Source organism: Abramis brama (genome assembly GCF_963993115.1).
Source record: "Abramis brama genome assembly, chromosome: 3".
Taxonomy (NCBI): Eukaryota; Metazoa; Chordata; class Actinopteri; order Cypriniformes; family Leuciscidae; genus Abramis; species Abramis brama.
This window is the reverse complement of record NC_139965.1, coordinates 52118804-52143848: the sequence shown is the minus strand read 5'-3', so window position 1 is coordinate 52143848 and position 25045 is coordinate 52118804. Positions and strand designations below refer to the sequence as shown.

At 40.3% G+C, this 25045-nt stretch overlaps 1 protein-coding gene across 14 annotated transcripts in view; it reads right to left on the bottom strand.

Moving 5' to 3' along the window:
- The window catches only part of mpdz (multiple PDZ domain crumbs cell polarity complex component), a 133638-nt gene that overhangs the window by 48990 nt on the left and 59603 nt on the right, over positions 1-25045 (bottom strand). For 9 of the 14 annotated variants that reach the window (XM_084109751.1, XM_084109758.1, XM_084109760.1 and 6 more), the window contains exons 12-19: positions 22105-22191; positions 21938-22020; positions 19922-20068; positions 18944-19111; positions 18070-18243; positions 10081-10290; positions 8469-8576; positions 8033-8191 (exon numbers count right to left, since the gene is read on the bottom strand). In XM_084109751.1, coding sequence (XP_083965877.1) covers positions 8033-8191; positions 8469-8576; positions 10081-10290; positions 18070-18243; positions 18944-19111; positions 19922-20068; positions 21938-22020; positions 22105-22191 — 1136 coding nt within the window. The remainder of the gene's footprint in view (positions 1-8032; positions 8192-8468; positions 8577-10080; positions 10291-18069; positions 18244-18943; positions 19112-19921; positions 20069-21937; positions 22021-22104; positions 22192-25045) is intronic. The other 5 variants (XM_084109761.1, XM_084109752.1, XM_084109754.1 and 2 more) reach the window with 1 other exon arrangement.

Below are 25045 nucleotides of genomic sequence, written 5' to 3'. Positions count from 1 at the left end.
GTAATTTACCATCAGAAATCTAAAGAAAGTGAAAGCACATACTGTATATCTCCAAGCATACTTGAATGGCTTTTAAATGCCACAGGGTCAAAAGTGACATGAAATATAGGTACACATTTTTATATTCTATTTATATGCTATTAGCAGGGGTGGTGAATTTAGAAAAAAATTGTGGAACTTCTATATGTCGCTTAGGCCGTGTGTCCACCAAAGCATTTTTTTTACGCGGCTGCATCAGTTTTTTTCCAATTGTTTTCAATGGGAGCGCCACATTTGTGTAAATGTGTAAAACGTGTAAAACGCCATGAGCGTATCGAGGCGCTGAGCGTTTTTTTCCATGCTGAAGTGCTGAGCGCTCTGCGTTTTTTACAGGTCACCAAGAGTTGAAGAATGTTCAACTTTGGGTAAAACGCAGCGCTCATCACTGTCACTTTTTACCCAGCCGTCCAATCACAGTGGAGGAGGGGCGGGACAAATACCACACCAATCAACTGCCACATTCAAATCAAATCAAATCAAGTATATTTGTATAGCGCTTTTCACAATACAGATTGTATCAAAGCAGCTTCACAGTATTAAAATAAAATAATACAACAAAGTTTGTTTCTAGTGGAATTTATTGATTGATAGAATAAAATTAAATATCCCCAAAATATCCCCAACTGAGCAAGCCAAAGGCAACAGTGGCAAGGAACCGAAAAAACTCCATCAAGCGGCCTAATGGTGTCCTAAAACTCCATCAGGTGACCTAATGGAGAAAAAAAAAACCTTGGGAGAACCCAGGCTCAGTCGGGGGCCAGTTCTCCTCTGGCATTTATGAACTAGAGGCCGGATTGTAGTTTGAAACTGTGAGATTAACAATATTATATGAATGCCTGGCTGAAAAGATGCGTCTTTAATCTAGTTTTAAACTGGGAGAGTGAGTCCGAGCAACGAACAGTATCAGGAAGGCTATTCCAGAGTTTTGGAGCCAAATGTGAAAATGCTCTCCCTCCTTTGGTTGATCTGGATATCCTAGGTATGACCAAAAGCCTTGAATTTATTGATCTTAAAGAGCGTGATGGATTATAGGGTGATAGAAGATCCGTTAAATAGACTGGAGCTAAGCCGTTTAGGGCTTTATAAGTCAGTAGCAATACCTTGTAATTAATACGGAACTTTATAGGTAACCAATGCAGTGATGATAAAATCGGTGTTATATGATCATATTTTCTTGATCTAGTAAGAACTCTAGCGGCTGCATTTTGGACTAACTGTAGCTTGTTTATTGAGGATGCAGGACAACCGGCTAATAAAGCATTACAGTAATCTAGTCTCGAGGTCATGAATGCATGAACTAACTTTTCTGCATCAGAAACTGATAGCATATTACGTAGCTTAGCAATGTTTCTAAGGTGGAAAAAGGCTGTTTTTGTAACATACGAAATATGATTTTCAAAAGACAGGTTACAATCGAGTATAACACCCAGGTCTTTTACTGTAGAGGATAAAGTAACAGGACATCCTACGATGTCAAAGTTGTATTGTGAGAGGTTCTGTGGGCGGTTTTTTGAACCGATAAGTATTACCTCTGTCTTGTCTGGATTTAATAATAGAAAATTACGCGTCATCCAATCTTTTATATCTTTAACACATTCTGTCAATTTGGATAATTTAGTGTTTTCATCCGGCCGTGATGAAATATATACTTGAGTGTCATCAGCATAACAATGGAAACTAATTCCATGTTTCCTTATAATATTTCCAAGTGGCAGCATATATATTGAGAATAACAGAGGGCCCAACACAGATCCCTGCGGCACTCCATAGTTTACTGGAATTATGATCGATTTTTCTCCATTTAAATAGACAAAATGGTAGCGGTCTGATAAGTATGATCTAAACCAGCTTAATGCTTGTCCTTGAACACCAGTATAATTTTGTAGTCGATCTAAGAGTATTGTATGATCTATAGTATCGAACGCAGCACTTAGATCAAGTAAAACTAGTATTGAGATGCAGCCTTGGTCAGAAGCTAAGAGTAAATCATTTGTGATTTTAACGAGCGCAGTTTCAGTGCTATGATGCGGCCTGAATCCTGACTGAAACTTTTCATAGACATCATTTTCTTGCAAGAAAGAGCCCAGTTGAGTGGACACAACTTTTTCTAGTATTTTAGACATAAAAGGTAGATTTGAAATGGGTCTATAATTTGCTAGATTATGCGGGTCTAATTGTGGTTTCTTAATGAGAGGTTTTATCACTGCCAGTTTAAATGTTCTTGGAACATGACCTAAAGATAAAGACGAGTTAATAATATTGAGGAGAGGCTCTTCCACTACAGGTAACACTTCCTTCAGTAGTTTAGTTGGTATAGGATCTAATAAACATGTTGTTGTTTTAGATGAAGTGATAAGTTTATTTAACTTTTTTTGTTCTATAGTTGTAAAGCACTGTAATTGTTCTTGCGGGGGGGAAATTGAGGCTGAATTATAAGGTGCGATTGAGGATTGAACGTTTACAATTGTGGTTCTGATGTTTTCTATTTTCTCAGTGAAGAAGTTCATGAAATCATTACTACTAAACTGTAACGGGATATTTTGTTCCGGTGACGTCTGTTTATTTGTTAGTCTAGCCACGGTGTTAAATAAAAACCTAGGATTGTTTTGGTTGTTTTCTATTAGTTTGCGGAGATGCTCAGCCCTGGCCGCTTTTAGGGCCTTTTTATAACGTGACATACTGTCTTTCCACGCGATTCTAAAGACCTCTAAATTAGTTTGTTTCCATTTACGCTCTAAATTACGGGTTTCTCTCTTTAGAACATGCGTAGTATTATTGTACCATGGTGCTTTAATTTTCTCTGTGACCTTTTTTAATCTAACGGGTGCAACAACATCCAATGTTCTAGAGAGAATGGTGCTCATAGTGCTAGTTAGTTCTTCTAGTTCATCTGTTTGTTTGGGTTCAGGCAGCAGCTGAGACAGATCAGACAAGCAACTCGAGAAATTATCTATGGTGGATGGAAGGATTGATCTGCCTGGTCGAAAACGCGGCGCCGCATGACATATTACAGCAGTACGTAATATGCAAGTTACCAAGTAATGGTCAGTGACATCATCACTTTGTGGAATGATATCTATATCGGTTGGATCGGTTCCATATGATATAATTAAATCGAGTGTGTGATTAAGACGATGAGTTGGTCCGGTGACGTTTTGTTTGACCCCAAAGGAATTTAATAAATCTATAAACGCAGCCCCTAACGCATCATTTGGATTATCTACGTGTATGTTAAAATCTCCAACAATTAATGCTTTATCTACATTGACCAATAGATCTGAGAGAAAATCTGCAAACTCTTTTAGGAAATCAGCGTAAGGCCCAGGCGGTCTATATACGGTAGCCAAGGCTAGAGATAATATGGATTTTTTTCTAACATCTAAGAGCGTAACATTTAGTACAAGTATTTCAAACGAAATAAACTTATAACCCGTTTTCTGAGTAACATTGAGAATATCTCTATAGACCGCTGCAACACCTCCGCCACGACCAATCAGACGGGGTTCGTGCTTATAGGAGTATCCTGATGGAGTATCCTGATGGAGTATCCTGAGTATGCATTCTGCTTGTACAACGTCAACAGATGACAACAAGCATAATAACGGAACAAAATAATTTAAAACAAGAGCCAGAGAAACTACGTTACATTGTATCGACATTTTAATATAGAATCAACACAGAAACAAAAGTGTGAAATGAGATACTAGTAACACTTTCGCGGATATTCCGTATCATAACAAGCAAAGCGTCTCAACTGAAAAAAATACTGCGCTGCCAAAACGCTCTCAAGCGCCCATAGCAAGGCGTTTTCAGCAGAGCGGCTAGTGGACACACAGCCTTTTAAGGTGAAAACACTCAATTTAGAATTTACTAATCGTCATTGTTTTATTTGTTTATTATATTTCTTGTCACTGTATTAGTTGCATTTTATGTCGAGAAACACTCCTTCTTAAGACTTCTAAAACTGTCACATCTGTGATCTTGTGAAAATTAAGTGTTCTTAATTGTATTGAATGTGCACTATTAAATGTGCACATAAATGTATATTTTTTAAAAACAGTACAAGCAGATAATATAATATTATTGAAATAAATTGCCACTTAAGTGGACTTAAAGAGAGTACACTTTCATGACCATGTTTCTTAACACACTTAAGTGCACATTTAAAAAGGGCACTGTCACATGAACATTCTTTTGTGCTGTATTTGGTTTTGTTTTCTCTCTGTCTGCTTAGTACCACTGTTTTATTATTTGTCTCCTAGGTTCTCATTACCCTCTTGTTTGTTACTATGGTAACTCATTAGTTCCCTCATTTGCAGTGTTGGGGGTAACTCATTACAAGTAACTTGAGTTACGTAATCAGATTACTTTTTCAAGTAACTAGTAAAGTAATGCATTACTTTTTCAATTTGCAATAAAATATCTAAGTTACTTTTCCAAATAAGTAACGCTAGTTACTTTTTCACATTTATTGACTGACAGCTCTCCTGTCCCCATGTTGAGAGAAACAAAGTGAGGTGGTGGTGTGTGCGCTGTGTAAACATGATGGTTATTGTAGTTCTAGAGTAAATGTGAACTTACTCATCTCACTGCTTAAAATAAATAAAAACAGTAAAATGCAATCTCAGAACTTTACTCAACTTTTATAATTAACTATTAAATTACACAAATATACTTTGTGAATTTAATCTCACTTTATTAATGTCTTTGCTGCTGACCTTCAATGATCTAATTCAACCATACTAATAAGCAAAAATTACTTTATAAGATTTAGAAATAAGAGTGTTGAACTTCCTTCTCCTGTATATTATTGTTCTTTAATCCAGAACAGCAGCGCAGCTGAAAGGTTAGTTTGAGCGGCACCCTTTACTGTACAAGCGTAAATATACATTTCCTTCAGCCTGAGGGTTATTCAGTTCACTTTTGGTGTGAAAGGGCCTTAACATTTGCCAAAAATATAACTTTTTTGTTGGTCTTGTTATTAAAAAAACAAAAAAGCAAGCCCAGCCCAGGTGAGAAGAAAAAGTAACGTAAAAGTAATGTAACACATTACTTTTCATAAAAAGTAACTAAGTAATGCAATTAGTTACTTTTTGGGGGAGTAACGCAATATTGTAATGCATTACTTTTAAAAGTAACTTTCCCCAACACTGCTCATTTGCTTCACCTGTGTTTATCCAATTATTTCTGCTTGCTCTTAGGGGCTGTTTACACGACACCATTTTTAACTAAAAATGTAAAACTTTCTATGCGTTTTGGCCGTACATATACATGACAACGGCGATTTGGGTGCCTGAAAACGCAAACTTTTGAAAACGGGTTTCAAAGTGGACGTTTTTGAAAACGGTCTCCGTGTAAACAACAAAAACACGAATCGCTGAATATGATAACGTCATGCACATGCATATTACATGTTCAGTCTATAGTGTTTCATCTAATGGCCAAGCATTAGAATACAGCGTTTTTTTTGTTTTTTGCGGATCCGTATGAATGGGGATCATTTTGACAATGGTGTCGTCTGTATGCGGAAAACTCAAAGGAAAAACTTCTCCGTTTTAAGCATTTCGTTGTCGTGTAAGGATTCTTAAGGATTGTCGTGCACCCTAAGGATTTATATGCCTGTGTTTCTGATCTCTTTAGTCAGTTCTCGTTAACATTTGCGCTTAGTATGGTTATGGTTTATCTTCTATAATCAGGTAACAAGATGTCTATTGTCAAGACAATAGACAGAAGAGCACATGGCACAAGGAAACACACATGACAAACCATGTTCTTACACCAAAACATGACAAAAACACAAGCAAATAGCCAGTGAACACAATCACAAGTCATGTGCTCAAATAAAACAAGACACGATACATGACAGAACATGGAGCGCGAGTGTCTGAATCCTGACACGGAACCGAAAACCAAACTAGGCATAAGAGCTGGAATCTGAACACCACGCTACGGCCATGAAACAAATCACAAAGACAAGACAAAGGCAAGATAATACAGGAGCCTCAGGGCTCTGTCACAAAACCAAGAATAAACTAGACCGCAGTGAACCATGACATAATTTCAAAAAACTGTTTTATTAATCTTTTAATAGACGTTTGTCTTCAGGGTTTCTACACATTTTTTAAAGTCAAATTTAAGGCTTTTTAAGACCTTTTTAAGACCCGAAGAAATCAAAATTAATACCATGCATTAGGGGTGTGCAATATTGACAAAATATGTCTCGATCGATATTTTCAAAGTTTTGTTGATAATAATTAGATAATATTTTACTGATTGTGTTTTTGTGCTTGGTGCCATGGCTGGTTTAGGCCTGTTGTTGACAGCTGACTGACGAAGATATTCATATTTTTCATATTCTATGCAGTGGTCAGTTCACAGCAGTGACAGAAATGAACATTTTTTATTAAGGGGTAATATTTGCCACCTTAAATTGATTTCCAGGGGCATTTTCACCTATATATGGACATTTGTAGATGTATGCATCACCTTTTATGTCTGATCTGGCATTAATATATTTACACTGCATTTACAATTGCATAAATAAAGCTATGAGATACTGTTAAATATGTACTGATTTCTAATTTTAATGTTCTAATTAAAGGGTAATCTAAATGTGAAACTAAAACTGCCAGTAGGTGGCGGCAAGTCACTGTCTTAATAAGTGAGTTGAGGGAGTCATTCATTCAACCGATTTGTTCAAACAGCAGATTCATTCGGGAAGCAAGTGGTTGTTCATTGAATCATTAAATTGATTCGTTCAAAACGCGGATTCCAGTCAAAAAAAATCATTGCTGTCTGTTGCATTGAGACTCTGCTATGGCTTCATTTTGAAATTCTCGTCAGCGAAATAAAGGGAAAACTGTAATTTAACTGTTATATAAAATAAATAATCACATTTGCAATTGTGCACGGGAAAACGGAAGTCTTGCTGATATTGATATTGTAGGCCTATGACAACAACATAACATGATATAAATATGAGACAAAAACTCATTTGGGAACATACCTATAACCGTACACATCAAGCAGTGAAAGCACGAGAGACAAAAGCGATGTCAGCTCGCAGTGCCTCGTACATCGTTAAAACAATGATCACAATATCATAATAGACAATACACATCGCACACCACTATGCACATAAAGAATGAACTTAGAACTGAACTGACATTTACCAACTTGCTTCTTCTCTCCTCCTGTTTCGCTTGCAGGAGACGGACGTAATGCTGCCGCGAATGTGACGCGAAATGTCACGTGAACAAGCAAATCCACAAAGATAGAATAATAAATAAAAAAGTACGCTAATTAGATGGTTCTAATTTGGAAAACATTTAGATATGTGTAAGTCAAATTGCCATCGAAAATGTAAGACCTTTCATAAGTAAAAATAAGACTTTTTAAGACTTTTTAAGGCCTTATATTTTAACAATCTAATTTAAGACTTTTTAAGACTTTTTAAGGATCCGCGGACACCCTGGTCTTTAATAATTTTAACTGCAGTGTGTTTTTGATATTACATTTAAAGTTAATATATTTACATGACATACAAGTTGGGTTACACTTTATTTTAAGATGTCCGTGTCACAGTGTAATTGCAACAGAGTAATAAAAATTAACTACATGTACTTACTATAGGGTTAGGGTTAGTTGCATGTAAGTATGCACAATTTAAAGTAATTAAATAGTAATTATAGTAACTACATGTAACTTGAAACAATGACAATAAAATAAAGTGTTACCACAAGTTTCAACAGAAATGACACTCTAAATTAGTATTTTTAAAAATCTGCTAATATGCACTTTTTTCACAAAGGCAGTTTTGAAACAGCTGCATTATACAAATTATAGATAAAACAATACCAAAGGTGTCTTAGCTGGGTAAGTTTACTAAATACTTTAAAGTTTGTATTTGATTATTCAGTGTAAAGCCAAAATCTAATCTGATTGGACATGAAATGTGCATGTTTGAATCTGATTGGTTGCTGAATCTATATACCTTGGGTGTGGAGGCCTGTCTGGTCATCTGATAGGTCAGATCAGTGCTGCAGAAACTGCCATGTTCAGCGATCATTGACTGCAGCAGCTCGTCCTCCTCCTCGAGAAAATTACGCTCAAACGCCTTTTCGTCAGACAGGTCTAAATCACTGGAGTCGATCTGGAAGGGTTGTTGTGTAGATAAAAATAAATAATAGCATCAGAGAATGATAGTTCAAACAGTGTGGGATGACACCCATGGACTTAGCAATATTCTTTCTGTATTTGAATGATTTTTCAATGCTGCCATGTGCATCTCTTGCTAGTTAATAATAAATGTTACTCATCTAAAAAGAGGTGTCTGCGTCCTTTAAACACTGATATATCGCTCCCCAAGAACGTTGCACTAATAACATGCTTTGAAAAAAATGGTTTTGTTGTGTTTTATAAGCACTGACCGCTGCAGGCTCAGCGCGAAACACAACTTCCTCCTCATCATCATCACAGCCCTCCGTCAGGACTAGAGCCGAAAAGATAAAGGAGGAAGAGCCATCCTCATCCTCAGTCTGTAAAGACAGGGAAGTGTCACCTTTCTAGACATGTGACCATCCACTCAATGATCATGTTTATACCACACTAAGGTTGGGCGTTACGACCAGAATCTGGTATATCATGGTAACTGTATACATAATTCCGATATGCATACATGTATATACACAAACACTACCATTTGGGGTAAGAAATTATTACTTTTAATCAGCAAGGATGCATTAAATTAATCAAAACTGACATTTATAATGTTACAAAAGATTTTGCTTTTTTTACTTTCTATTTATCAAAGAAACTATGAAAATATGAACCAGCACTACAGCAAATCAGCATATTAGAATGATTTCTGAAGGATCATGTGACACTGAAGACTAGAGTAATGATGCTGAAAATTCAGCTTTTCATCACAGGAATAAATAGCATATTACAATATGTTACAATAGAAAACAGTTACTGTATGTTTGATCAAATAAATGCAGCCTTGGTCAGCATAAAGGACTTCTTTCAAAAAAAGCCAAAATCTTGAACATGGTAGAATGTAAATGTATATGTGTGTGTATGCAAATGTAAACAATGGTTTCAGAAGACTTGAAATAATATATTGCAAACAATACCATGACAGTTCTTTTATATGTTTGTTTTAGAGCTTGACATACATGTTGAAAAATTTCTACTTTGTATTTTCATATTATTCTTTGTATTTATGATACTTTTTGCAAAAATGTAAAGAGGCCCTGCATACTGATGCCATGCAGATTTATCTACTGTGTTATAGCAGATTCTTTTGCACGGCACATAACACCCAGACCAAGATCAGAATAAAAGAATGAATTTGATTTGATTTGGTTAGAAATCACTGTCATTTTGCATATTAGTAGTGCAAGGTTGGTAAGCGAGCTGAATTGTTTGATTAGACATTTTAACATCATTGATATTTATGATCACGTCACAGATTTGATTGTACACTGTTTTTCCAAATGCTTTTTCTGTTTCATTGCAGTTCTTGGAAGTGAGTCATTTGAACCATATTAAGAGGTGATGTTACCCAATCGCACTTGTGAGAGCAGAACAAAAGGGTTTCGACGCACTCATGCAGTCTAAAGGCCTCTCACGAGATTAAATCAACAGAAAAAAAGACTCGATCAGATGACCCATAGTGCACTTGACAACCAACCACACACGCTCCAAACTTATGCCCCGAACCTCAAGGCCTTGGGAGAGGAAAAAAAGGAAAGATGCCAAAATGTGCACACAATCCCAGAATAATGGAGCCGAGATAACAGCCTTGGAAAGTTGAAGAGTTTAAGATAAACTACAGCCCCTGAGAGCTCTTCACAAAGATACAGACACACTCCTCTAAGAAGATTTCATTTCCTGAGGCCTTAAAGGACAGCAGACCTGTTTCATGAAATATTCAAAGATCCTGCAAAGGAATCCTGTTACTGCAACCACAGGTTTCAATAACACAGAAATGTACAGAGGAAAAAGCTGCTTTAGAAAGTAGAGTCTGGTATTTCTTACGGGCAGTGGTTTGGCCACCCCGATGCGGACATCACCCATGTTTGCTCCCTTCAGAGCCTGCACCGCCTCCTCCAAAGTGGCACTCTCCAGGTTGATATTGTTGACGTACATGAGACGGTCTCCCGGCAACAAGCGACCGTCTCGCTCGGCTACACCGTCGGGAACTAACGACCTAATCACAATCACCGTCTTAAGCGAGTCCATTGGGTCCTGCACACATATGAACACACACGCATACACAGAGAGTATAACATTATTAGACCTGCACAATAAATGATGCATTTAATTAGAATGGGAATTGATGTTTCAGTTTTTGTTTTAAAAATATTGGAAGCACATGATTGTCTTGATATTCACCTTAGTTAATAGTTCTTTAAAGAAATAATTAATTACTGACCCTCGTGTCATTCCTTTCTCATATATATTCAGTTATACTAGACGAAGATAAAGTGCATAGGTCTGTTGGCATACTTTAATGTTTTTAAAATAAATCATTTTTAATGCTTTTATTTATTTTTAATCATTTCTATACTTTATCATTTTTGGAGCTTGATAGTATACTTCCCTATTCAATTTCATTGTATTTCAGTTCATGACGGACATTCTGCTAAACAAAGACCATTTAAGTCGAAATAACAACAGGGTGAGTAAGGACAATATTTATTTTTGAGTTAACTATTTTTCTGCTAAATAGAAGCGTCAAGGAAAAATAAATAATGTAGTCCGAATTTAATATTAATATTTAATATTATAAATTTAAATATATTAATATTTACAATAAACAACCCCCGTGAAAAAGAAGTACATTTTAGCATACTTTTAAATAGAGTACTTATTACGGAAATATTATACTTTAAAATAATATATTTAAGAGCGAACTGAATTTAATGTTTAAGGACATGTTAATTGCAATAAAATAAAATAAAATAATATAATTTTAATTTGTATTACATGCAATTAGCAGAGAAGCAGACTGTTTTTGACCCACTAAGTGGGACTTAATCTTTAAACATAATTTCATAATTACTTCTATTGTTTTTAATAATTTAATTAATAAATTCACCACAGTAGCATGTATGCGATACAGTTTTGCATGTGTGTGTGAAAGAGAGCCACTTGTTTGTGTGAAGTGAGAGTTGGTTGTCTGCTTGTTTGTGTGTAACGTTAATCTAGGGCTGTGTACTCATTAATGCTCACAACACCCTATTTTAGGTATAAAAAATAGACAAGAAAGACATTTTAATTAACATATGCAGATTCATATGCCTTTTGTCATGATTCTGCCATCTAGTCCTCGTCATTCTTTAATTCTTGAGGCAGGATCATGACAGACCCATGTTTTGTGTACAAGCACATGGCCATTTGTTTGGGCCATGTGCTTGTGTTGTCTCGTTACCTTGTCCCGCCCCCTTGTTATCCTCGTTTTGTCATTATTGCTTTACCTGTGTCACCTGTTATGTTATCATTAGTCTCCCTATTTAATCCCCTTGTGTTTGCTGTCCTGTACCGGTTCATTGTTACATGTTATCATTCATTGTGAGACTTTGTCCTTCACTGTGAGTACCCTGTCAAGAGTGTCATCAAGAGAAAGTTCTGTTTCTGTATTAGCTGTTTGTTTGTAGTCTAGTTGTCAAGTCAGTCTAGTTTAGTCACTCGTTGTCCTGTCTGTGTTTTGCCCCCTCGTGGGTTTTGTTTTCCCCATTCTTTGTCATCAATAAACCTTGTGTGTAGTGCATTCTGTCTGCGCTTGGGTTCATCTCCACATCCACATAACACCTTTCTCCTGTGTAGAGAATTGTACAGTAGTTCCCTTTCAAGGGAACTCGCGTTGCGTCGAGTTTGACGCTATGGGAACGCTTTGCGTGATGACGTCTTGAAGCACATGTAAAATCAGTCCAATGGTGTGGCGGAACGTCAGAGGCGGGTGACGTCACGTACCAGGAAGCTATAAAAGCCGGCCCGAAACAGAAAACGAAAGCTTTCTGAGTCTTCAGTTGCGCTCTGTGTGAAATCTGTCTGTATATTTGGTGTTGTCTGTCTATATCATATATATATATATATATATTCAGTATGGCGAGCGAGCAGCAGTTTAGAGTGTGTGTCCATCCCTGCCCGCGTTATTTAACGGGAGGTGACACACACACTCTTTGTGTTGTTTGTTTGGGAGAGGAGCATGCCCAGTCAGCACTCGAGGGTGGTGACTGTGTGCATTGCTGTGCGCTTCCATTGCGTACGCTCCGATCCCGCTTGGCTCGGTTCAATCCCGACCACGCTCCCCAGGGCTCGGGTCCCGCCGCTGCCGAGGCACGGCGTCGATCTCAGACCTGGGGTTCACAGATGGATTTATCAGTGGATGTTGAGACGGGCTCTGCCTTATCTCAGCATCCGTCTGATAGATCCAGTGCCTCTTATCAGGGTGTGGAAGCACGCGCTGCGGTTTCTTCCCCCCCGATAGAGGTACCAGTACTGCAACTATCCAGCTCTGAGGAGTTGGATGTTGTGAGTATTGTAGCTGAGTCTGAGGATTCGCCACCTCAGTCTCATGCGTTTGAGGAACTGCTCGATGTCATTACTAGAGCTGTTGACAGACTGTCTATTGAGTGGCCAGAAGATAGGCAGGACGTTCGTTCGAAAAGTAAGCTCGACGAACGCTTCCTGCCATCTCGTGCGCAGCCCCAGCGCAGGAGCCTGCCGTTTTTCCCCGATCTCCACACCGAGGTGTCGAGATCGTGGGCGAAACCAGTGTCATATCGAGTGTATACTGCACAAACATCACACTATTCATCCATTCACAATTATAAAGAGCATGGTTATGGGGAGATGCCGAAGGTGGAAGAGACGCTCGCGAGCTATCTCTCTCCAGCAACGGCATCTTCTCTGAAGGCTCCTGCACTTCCATCCAAGCCAGTAAAAGTTACTTCTTCCCTGGTTCATAAAGCTTATGCCGCCGCCGGTCAAGCTGCAGCGTGTTTACATACAATGTCCATAATGCAGGCTTACCAGGCTGAGTTATTGGGTGATTTTGAGGAGGGCGGGGGCATTAGTGCTGATACGGTGTCTGAACTGCGTAGAGCCACGGATTTGTCTCTCAGGGCCACCAAGGAGACGGCTAAATCCATCGGCCGCTCTATGGCAGCCCTGGTGGCCACTGAGAGGCATCTGTGGCTCAACTTAAGTGACATAAAGGACAAAGAAAAACATGTTCTTTTAGATGCACCAGTATCCACGCAAGGGTTATTTGGAGACGCAGTTAATAGTGCTGTAGCGAAGTCACAAGAAGCTTCAAAACAGGCAGCTGCACTTCAGAAACTTCTCCCCCGCCGTTCTTTCTATGAGGCTGCTGAGCGGGAGCAGCCTCACTCCTCTAAAAAGAGCGCTGAGCACCGCGCCACTCAGAAACAGAGCGTTTCCTCCCGTGCTCCCCCACAAAAATCTCGGGGACACGGAGGGCGCTCTCAAACCCAGCAGTCTTCGAGGGGTAAAACGGATCTGCGGACCGTTATTACCGCCAAGAAGGCTGCTGGGAAAAAGTCCTGATGTCTGAGGGCTCAGGACAAATGAGGGTAGTCCCCCCGAAGCAGAGCGGTTAACACCTCTTTTCACGGTGCCCGTCTCTCTTCGGTGCCCTCAGGGGACCGTTCTGCCAACCCTGCCGCCTCCGGCGTTACAGGGCGCAGCGGTCTCCGGCGAGCACATATCTCAAGGTCCACCCGGAAACGTAGTGGCCTCGGGATGCCCGCCCCCTCTGAGGAGGGTGCTAGAGCAGTCTGTTTGGTCGTTCCCTGCCGGTGCGCCGTTACAGGGCGACGAACCGACTGCTCAACAGCAGGAGAAAAATACGGTGCCGTCTCTCTTCGGTGCCCTCAGGGGACCGTTCTGCCAACCCTGCCGCCTCCGGTGTTACAGGGCGCAGCGGTCTCCGGCGAGCACATATCTCAAGGTCCACCCGGAAACGTAGTGGCCTCGGGATGCCCGCCCCCTCTGAGGAGGGTGCTAGAGCAGTCTGTTTGGTCGTTCCCTGCCGGTGCGCCGTTACAGGGCGACGAACCGACTACTCAACAGCAACAAAATCCAGAAACCAGTCTCGAGAGACTGGTACCTCTAGTAGAATCTTTGACAGCGTGGAAGCTACTGTCAAATGTTTCTCGTTGGGTCCTGCAGACCGTGGAAAAGGGTATTAGATACAATTCTAGTAACGCCCACCGCGGTTTATGGGGGTCCTGCCCACAATGGTGGGCCCCGAGCAGGTTCTGGTTATGGAACAGGAAGTAAACACTCTGTTAGAGAAAGGGGCCATAGAATATGTACCTCCCTCCAACAGGGAAACCGGGTTTTACAGCCGGTACTTCATAGTTCCAAAGTAGGACGGGGGATTGCGTCCCATTTTAGGTCTTCGAGTTGTCATGCAGCTCAAGTTCAAAATGTTAACATTGAGACAATCGTGCCACAGATTAGTCCGAGGACTGGTTTGTCACGATAGACCTCAAGGACGCATATTTCCATCCGTCCGTGTCATTGGAAGTTCCTGAGGTTTGCTTTCGGGGGCAAAGCATACCAATATCGAGTTCTTCCATTCGGCCTGGCTTTATCACCCCGCACTTTCACCAAATGCGTGGATGCAGCTCTGGCGCCTCTGCGCCTCCGGGGTATTCGCATCACGAACTACATCGACGATTGGTTGATTTTAGCTCAGTCGCATTAGATGGCGGTTCAACATCGAGATGTTGTTCTCGCCCATATGAAAGAGTTGGGGTTACGGCTGAACGCCAAGAAGAGTGTGCTTCTCTATTTTAGAGGACCACTTTTTTAGGCGTGGTTTGGGATTCAGTGTCGATGCAGGCGCGCCTGTCATCGCCACGCTTCGATCCTGGCAGCTGTGAGAAGTGTAAAGCTAGGCCAGCTACTCACTGTCAAACAGTTCCAGAGACTGTTGGGTCTCATGGCAGCAGCTTCCAACGGGATACCTTTTGGACTGCTGCACATGAGGCCCCTGCAGTGGTGGCTCAGGACCAGAGGGTTTTTCCCCGAGGGGCAACCCATTTCGCACAATCAAGGTCACGCGGTGATGCCTACGTGCCTTGGTTATGTGGAAGAAACCTTGGTTCCTGTCCCAGGGCCCAGTGCTGGGAGCTCCTTGTCGTCGCAAACTGCTAACGACGGATGCTTCCCTCACGGGTTGGGGAGCGATCCTGAGGGTCGCTCATCTCAAGGTCTGTGGGAAGACCATCATCGTTCCTGGCATTCTATAGCCTAGAGATGTTAGCTGTCTTCCGGGCTCTGAGGAGCTTTATCACAGGTCTCAGGGGACACCATGTGTAGTACATACGGACAACACGTCGGTAGTCGCCTATATCAAGGGGGTTTGCGCTGGCACGCCATATCCTCTTGTGGTCCCAGGGGAAGTTGCTGTCACTCAAGGCAGCCTACATCCCCGGGGTCCAGAATATAGGAGCAGACACTCTGTCGAGACAGGGGCCGAGGCCCGGGGAATGGTGGCTCCACCCCCGAGGTGGTGGAGCTGATATGGAAATTATAAGTGGATCTGTTTGCGTCTCGAGAGACGTCTCACTGTCCACTTTGGTTCTCCCTCACGCATCCAGCTCCTCTGGGACTGGATGCTATGGTACAGACGTGGCCGAGGCTACGTCTGTACGCCTTTCCCCCAGTTGCTCTGCTCCCGGGAGTTCTGGAAAGAGTTCGCAGGGACCGGGTTTGCCTGCTTCTTATAGCCCCGCGCTGGCCGGGCAGAGTATGGTTTCCCGATCTTGTGTCCCTCCTCGACGGGCCTCCTCTGGAGCTACCCGTCAGGAGGGACCTTCTGTCCCAAGCAGGGGGCTCGATTTTTCACCCCCGACCAGAACTGTGGAACCTGTGGGCTTGGCCTCTGAGGGGGCCCAGCTCATAGAGTCAGGTCTCTCAACTGAGGTTGTTGAGACCATTCTACAGTCCAGAGCTCCCTCCACGAGGAAACTTTATGCCCTGAACTGGAGAGTATTCACCTCTTTGTGTAGTGACCGTCGGTTGGATCCAGTCAACTGCCCAATTGGTACAGTTCTGGAGTTCCTGCAGGACCGGTTCACTGCAGGTCTGACCCCGTCCACTTTAAAGGTTTATGTGGCGGCCGTAGGTGCTTACCACAGTCCTTTGGGTGGAATGTCTGTGGGGAAAGACCCCTTTGGTATCTCGTTTCCCTCGTGGCACTTGGAGGTCCTCCTCCCTTTCGAAATCGGACCAGGAGGCGAATAATTTGCTTTGCCCTGTTCGGGCGTTAGACGCGTATGTCCACAGAGCTGCCCTGTGGCGTAAAAGTGACATTTGCTCCCCTAACAAGGGAGGTCCAGTGTCTAAGCAAAGGATGAGCAGTGGGTGGTTGAGACTATCTCACTTGCTTATGAGGCGGCTGGACAGCCTTCTCCTTTGGCTGTCCGGTCGCACTCTACGAGGAGTATGGCGGCCTCTAAGGCCCTTATATCAGGAGTTTCGTTACAGGACGTTTGTGATGCGGCAGGCTGGTCCTCACCGCACACTTTCGTCAGGTTCTACTCTCTGGATCTAGACTCTGCTCCAGGGTCTCATGTTTTGTCTTCCTAGTGCTGCTCACCAGATTTCACACAGGACAGACATTTGTAGCTATGGAGGCGTTGGTATAGACGTTCCCATAGCGTCAAACTCGACGCAACGCGAGTTCCCTTGAAAGGGAACGCCTCGGTTACGACTGTAACCTCGGTTCCCTGAAGAGGGAACGAGCGTTGCGTCACCTTGCCATATCTCCTTCATGCCTGTCAACACGACTTCAGACTTTACGAAGCTTTCGTTTTCTGTTTCGGGCCGGCTTTTATAGCTTCCTGGTACGTGACGTCACCCGCCTCTGACGTTCCGCCACACCATTGGACTGATTTTACATGTGCTTCAAGACGTCATCACGCAAAGCGTTCCCATAGCGTCAAACTCGACGCAACGCTCGTTCCCTCTTCAGGGAACCGAGGTTACAGTCGTAACCGAGGCGTTTTCAGGGATTTCCTGACAAAAATTAGGAAATTACCGTCACAGATTTGAATTATAATAATTTAATATTATATAATAAAACCTTAGACCTTTCTTATGATTTATAGTTAAAAGCCCCCTGCATGTTAACAGGTCACCCTGCAGTTTTCCAAAAAATAAAGGCTTTCTGTAAAATATAATGATACGTTGTTATTGTTAAGATAATTGTTATTATTAGATTTATTCTTAAATACTGTCTTAAATACTGTTACTCCTTTACTTTTACTCAAAGATGGTAACAGACGTTTTATTCTTGTGCTACAAAACTTTCAACCTTTATAGTACCAGAGCTATGTGCAAAAAAGGTTAACATACAGCCCTGGTTGTGTACTGCCGAATGAACTGACAAACATTTATGGTAAACTAAAATATACTTTAATATCATTTCTATTGAAACTTGCATGGCATGTATTTCAATATATTTGTAGTTACACATTTGTAATGATGAAGTTGCAATTTAGTAAAATATATTAACCTTAAATGTAATCGCTTAACACACTGCAGTTGAAATTATAATCAAGTGCTTTACATGCGCTTTAGTATGATAGTCAACACATCAAATGTTTATGTTTAATTTGTAAAATGTAAAATTAAGTAAAATGTTTAATTTGACATTATTACTAAGCACACATTTCAAAAGTGTAGGCCTATTTAAGTGTTGAGAAACAGTCATGAAAGCGTGCTCTCTTTAAATGCAATTAAGTGGCCTTTTATTTCATTAATATTATATTATCTGCAAGTGCATTTTTAGAATATACTTAATATCTGATTCACAAACAGATGCCTTTCATGAGCCAGTTCTTTCAATGGATCAGTAAAAAAGACTCACAATTCAATATCAAACCCATGAGTTCCTACTTTAGTTCTGACTTGTGAAATTGGAGTTGAGATCCTTCCTTTCTCATGTGATGATCTAAATTTTGGAAGGTCTTCCAACTTTCTCACCTGGTAATCCAGAATGCTGAAGCCCAGCCCACTCTCCCCTTTCTCTAGTTCAATGTCCTGAATCTCCGTCTCCCACATAGCTAAAGGCGTTCCGGTGGGCTCTTCAGTCACATGATCTTTCAGGCTGTCCTCTGATTTGCCAGAGACCAGGAAATCCTCAAAATCATCCTGCACCTACACAAAGTGAACACAACCTTTGTTTCTCATTAAGTCCCTAATAATTGTTCAGAAGCATAAAACATAATAGTAATCTACCTCATGTAACTGGGTGGATGCAAAAGCCCACACCTTTTATTGATAGCTAAACTGTGTCATGCATTTGAGCATGAAAGTCTATCCACTGAGAGCGACCTGAGATCTCCAGAGATTATAACGGGTAATCTGATATAATCCCAACAAAGGAAAGTCTGACTGAACTACTCCGGCTTGTGGAAGACAATAACTTTATCAATATAAAAGAACAATTATAAAACAGTTTTGGGTTAACAGAAGATCAATTCGATTCACAATTCAGTGAATTTTAACTGAATAATTTTGTTTGTGATTTGATTAACAACAATTTGAATAATCAGTATTACATATTTATTTAAATATATATTTAGGACAAACTACTAAAAGTCTGTAAGTACCTAAATACTTAATATGGTCCATGTATGGCAATATGAAAACAGGTAATTAAAAACATTATTAAAAACTGCACTTATGGCTGTTTAATTTAATTCTATTTTAATTTTGTTTTCTTGGTGGAAAAGAAAAGACCACAAACACACTGTTTTGCAATAATGTTGAAGTGACTGTGCATTATCCTTTACGCATGTAATCTTACATATTATATCTACACAGGATTTGACATTTAATGAAAAATGTAATGTACCTGAACTATTGAATCTGTGGCCACATCCTCTGGCTGTGGTTGGTCAGTTTGGCTGTCAGTCATTATAGGGGCGGGTCTACAGCAGATCATGGTCACAGATACAGGAAGTTCTTTCAGTATGTCAACAACCTCTTTGTGATTCTCTCCTCTGAGAGGAATGCCATTCACCTGAACAAACACACACACAATGTATGAATATTCAGAGAATAATGAAGGGATACTTACATTATTATTGGTGTCAATCTGTGTATTTATGCTTTAAAAAAAAAAAATCAACATTTTTGTTATTCATCAAAGAATCCAGAAAAAACAATATCACGGTTTCCACAAAAATATCAAGCAACACAACTGTTTTCAACGCTGATAATAATAAGAAATGTTTCTTGAGCAGCAAATCAGCATATTACAATGATTTCTGAAGGATCATGTGACACTGAAGACTAGAGTAATGATGCTGAAAATTCAGCTTTGCATCATAGGAATAAATTACATTTTAAAATAAATATATACATTACAATAACAAATATTATTTTAAATTGTAATATTTCATAATATGACTATTTTTATTGTACTTTTGATCAAGTAAATGCAGCATTGGTCAGCAGAAAAGATTTCTATTAGAAAACATTAAAAACTCTTAAGACTCCAAACTTTTGAACGGTACTGTATATTTCTGACTAAGGTCTATATTGTGGTTAAGCCCTTATTCCAAAAAAGATATTTACATGCCTCGTAGCTATTGGAATATTCCTGTATACAGGATAATACAGTTAATACAGGCATAAGCCTACTGTCTTGTTCGGATTTCTAGAAATGAAAATCTCGGCTTAATTTAGTTTAGCTTATTTGATTAATTAAAGACATATGACACATACGCAATCAAAATTGGGCCAAATTCCAATAATACTTTTAATTTTGTACGCATATTGGTGGTCAGTTGTTTCTTATGGTGGTGACCCTGTTGTGTGCTGGTTTTACCTCTAGCAGTTCGTCTCCACTACAGATCTTTCCAGATCGTCCGACAGGTCCTTCAGGAAGTATGGAGCTAAGGAAGTGATGGCCAGCACACGCATCCAGACTGATCCCTAAACCGCTGTTCTCACTAAACTTCTCCACTTGAGCCACCTGCACATACACAGAATGACTGAATTGTTCAAAAAACATTACAAACCTTAAAGGGGGGGTGAAATGCTATTTCATGCATACTGAGTTTTTTACACTGTAAAAGAGTTGGACTCCCATGCTAAACATGGACAAAGTTTCAAAAATTAAATTGTACGTTTGAAGGAGTATTTCTGTTGCAAAAATGCTCCTTCCGGTTTGTCACAAGTTTCGGAAAGTTATTTTCGAGTATGGGCATGTGTGACGTCAGATGTAGCGGAATTTCCTTATACGGGTCCTAAGGGCACTTCTCCGGAAGGACGCGGGCGCGCGCGCAACCGTAGACCAGAGCAAGAGAGCGAAAGCAGTACGCCCATCAAAGCGCTGTGCTCAGCTTTAGGGAAGTCAATGTCACCAAAGAAGTGGGTTTTTGGTTGCCAGGGCAAGACAACCCTGCACAGATTCCCAAAGAACCCAGCGTTAAGGGACCAGTGGATGGAGTTTGTTTTTCCAGAGCATCAACGGAGGTTGTGCAAGACGATGTTCCCTGCATTTCGACGATGATTGTTTTATAAACAAAGCCCAGATCGACGGATTTGCAGATCGTCTAATGCTTAAGGATCGAGCAGTCACAATGATAAAGGTTCGCAGTCGTGCGTTGGAACCGGGCGGTGAGTAAAACTGCTTCAAATGTCTCTGTGTGTTGTTAGCTCGGCGCGTTAGCACAGCTTTAGCTCCGCCCACACGGCCCGCCTTCAGCCGCTCGTTTTTTTCCGGAAAGACTCGGTACAGCCTATCTTTCTTTTATAAATATAATAAAACTAAAGACTTTTTTGAGATATGAAGGATGCAATACTACTCTATAGGTACTCAAGATTAACAGGAGATTGAGTGAAAATTAGCATTTCACCCCCCCTTTAAAAAAGCCCTCATTTACTCCAGCATGAGCCACAGGTGTAGTCTACTTAAAAAAAAAAAAAAAAAAAAAAAACTTCACTCCAAATATACAAACAGATTTTGATGTTAGTGGTAATAAATATCAGATTAAGTGTGTTCGAGAACATTACATTCAGTTTGAACATTACATTCAGTTTGCAAATATATTATTTCCATAATAAGTACTCTTTTTTTAAAAGTATACTAAAGTGTACTTTTTCACAATGGTAAATATAGGGGCAATAAGAGGCACTCTGAAGTTATATGATCTTGAAATCTTAAATTAAATGTTTTCAAACTACTGTATTCTTCATCGATGTAAAAAAAGAAAAAAAGAAAAAAAATTCCAGGCATAAAGATCTGACCATGGTCTGAATCAAAACTGGACTGGTTTTAGTACAGTGTGTGATTGTGTGGATTTTTTTTATGTGTGATGGTAATGACATTATTCACTTTTCTGCAAAAACGTTACAACAAGTTCGCTAACGCAACAAGTTAGCTGGCAGAAAATTAACTTTGAATAATTAATAAATAATTATTAATTAGATTTCACAAGTGCCTACTGGTTCAGTACATCTAATATAAATCTAAATCTAAAAATGAATCATATTTCTGATCATTGAACTGCACGTGCCATGTGCTCCTGTCACTTCTCATTTACATAATAATAAATAACCTATTCTGTGACAGCAGTATTGGTAACAGCAATTATCTGTTATAAATAAATGACAAACTATACACATAAATACCAAATTAATTAAAATACCTACCAATTCAATTAGTTAATAACTGTTAACAGTATTAGTTAATAACATAGGGCAACATTATTAACTATGAAAAGGAAATTAAAGAGACACAATAAAAATGTATAAAGGCATTATTTTTATTTCTTTTAAATCATACTCAGTGACAAAAAGTCCTAATTAAAAAAAAAACAGGCATAAACGAGTTACTCACAATGACTTCACTGCAGACGCTGAGCTCATTCTGCCACTTCTGCAAAAGTTTGTGTTCCTCCTCCGAGCTTAGCTTAACAGGACCTGAGAGAGACATGACAACATTATCTGCCAGTCTCTGCATGTCAATTCACTGATATCAGTCGCAAAATGGCAAAAGTCTCTCACCGTCACGTCTTTCTGGAGTTCTGACGGGTTGAACCGTGACAGACTGAGGTTTGGCGTTTTCCTCTGGTGTGAGAAACAGTCTCTCATCTACACACACACACAAAGACAAAAACACAGTGGCATCAGTGATGTGTGACCCTGTCGGTTTGAACTCCCTTTATATAATAACAGGCTTCTTAGGATTGTGATGAAAGGATGAGTGAGGATTTTTTCTCTAAATATGGTGCAGCGGTTGCGGGGCTTGCACACACAAAGAGGATCAACCAAACTTTCTTTCTCTTTCTTATTGGGTTAAAGTTAGATCTCAGTTCTGGCTTTACATTTCTGTTGTAATATCTTCAAGTATTCTCTCCATATGTATTTATCAGGAAAGGGTTTGCCACATTTTATGACCCCTGGATTTGCACCAACATCCAGAACACAACAGAGCACACTGTAAGGAATATTGTATGTGTTCACAGCTACACTATACCTTGCATTTCCAGTGTGATGAATGTATTGGAAGAAATTATTGCTGAGATTTTTAAGATCTCTCTTCTGAATCTTCATTTGAGCAGATTGCCAAAGTTATTACACACGTTTCTGAGGAATCTTAGCCCATTCCTCATGAGCAATGGCCTCCAGTTCAGTAATATTCTTGGGTTTGCGTGCTGCAACCGCCTTCTTCAAATCCCACCAGAGATTTTCTATGGGGTTCAAATCAGGTGACCATGTGAATCTTCCAGGACGTCTTCTGCAACCAAGCCTTGGTGGAATTTGAGGTATGCTTGGGATCATTGTCCTGTTGGAAGGTCCAATGATGCCCAAGCTTCAGCTTCCTAACTGACGGCATGACGTTTTCTCCTAGGATTTCCTGATACTTCAATGAATCCATCTTGCCTTCCACACACTGCAGGTTTCCAGTGCCAGAGGATGCAAAGCGGATTTGTTCATTGCAAACAGTTGAAAGTCTGTAAAGTTTGCCAATAAACCTGATTTGCAATGGGGGTTCAATAATTTTGATTACAACTGTAGCTTTTATGAACATGCCTTAGAAAAAATAAAAAATAAATACTGGTGTGCATATTGAGACATAACAATGGCACTGACATATTTTAAGATATGTCAGAACAAGTTTATTTCAGTTAAAACAGCTCAAACATGCATTTTAGTCTGGGACTAGGCTTAAGCTTTGTCTGTGAAACCGGAGGGTAGTTACACAAAAATTAATGAAATTGCAAAATAACTGTTTTAATTTTGATAACTGGACACCACTCATGTGATGAAACGTGACGAAGTCATGTGACAATGTAGAATACTACTATTTAAACTTTTTAATGTGAAATAATGCCTAATTTTTCCACACAGTGTTATTGCAAACTAAACATAAAACTATTAAAATCAGTTGTTAATTAAAATAAATCTAAAATAAAACATAAATATTACATGAAAAACTTAAAAAAACATTACTTGAAGAATTTAACTTAAAAAACTAAAATCAGAAATGCTGTCTTGGAAACTAACTGAAATAATTAAGTTTAAGTTTAAGTAATAAAATTGCTAAAACTGAAACTCAAATAACAAGAAATTAAAGCTAAATAGAATGATGCTGCAGGTTACGTATGTAACCTAGACATGCCACGTCATGGCTTGACACTATGGTAGCGCATACGCGTTTTACGGAATGTGATGTTGTAGTGACGTATTATAGTACATCACCAAAACCATGAATAGATGCAAGACCAGCGTGACGTCAGATTCTAATTGTCTGAAGAAGCAGCGCAGGTGTGACCGGGGGTGTGGCAGCGTGACGAAGCGTTTCATTCTCCTCTCAGGGAACCGGGTTACATGCATAACCTGAAATGTTCCTTTTTGAGTGGAACTCAGCGCCGTGTCATTGAGACAAAGGGAAAGAACCTGGCACACAAGGCTGTGTATCTGCACAGACAGTTATTGAGCGCAGGCTCAGACCGGATCAACCCTGAAGGGCCTGAGACCCTGAGGTTGAATCCGCATCTAGACTATAAAACCTGATTAATGTGTGGGGAGAGGACCATCCTGCCGCAGCACAAACATCTTACAAGGATGCACGCCTAGCAAGAGCTTTGGAAGACGAGACGTTCCTAGTGGAGTGGAGCCCTAATCCCTCATAGGAGAGGGAGAATGCGTCAGTGATCCAATGTGATACATTGCTTGGTGACCGCATTACCTCTGTTGCGGCCACTAAATCAGACCAGAAGTTGAGAGAACTTATGCCACTGGTCTGAGCATGTAGGTGGTCTGGATGTAGATGCTCAAAGCACGGACCGAACATAACAGATGCAGACTTTCTTGCTCTTGCGTCTCATGAGGTGGAGGAAAGGCTACAGGCTGACCAGAACTTTTGGAATATAGTTTGGTCTGGGGTGCAGTATAGCTCTGAAATCACCTGGAGCAAAGTCTAAGCAGGAAGAGGCTACTGACAGGGCTTGAAAGTCTCCAACTCTCATAAGCGAAGTCAAAGTTGGTAAGAGAGCCACCTTAAAGGTCAGCATTTTCTCAGAGACTGACTCCAATGGCTGAAATGGTGCTTCTGCTAATGCTCCTGGGATCAATGCTAGGTCCCAGGAAGGAACTCGCAACCCGCAGCTACCGTGTGGAACTGTGCAAGAACCAAGACCCAGAGGATGTCCTCCAACAGAAGCTCCATCTAAAGGTATGTGGCTAGCTGAAATGGCTGCCACATAGACCTTTAGAGTAGCTGGGGTCAAACTCATTGAAGACATTCTTGAAAAAAATACAGCACTGAACCAACACGGCAGTCGACTGGGTTGAAGTGGCACTGCTCGCACCATGATCCATTTTAAGGCATACAGCTTCCTGGTGGAAGGAGCTCTAGAACTCAGAACAGTCTCAACAACTTTGGTTGAGAGACCAGAATATATGAGCTTGTACCTCAGGATAGACCCAAAGTTTCCAGATC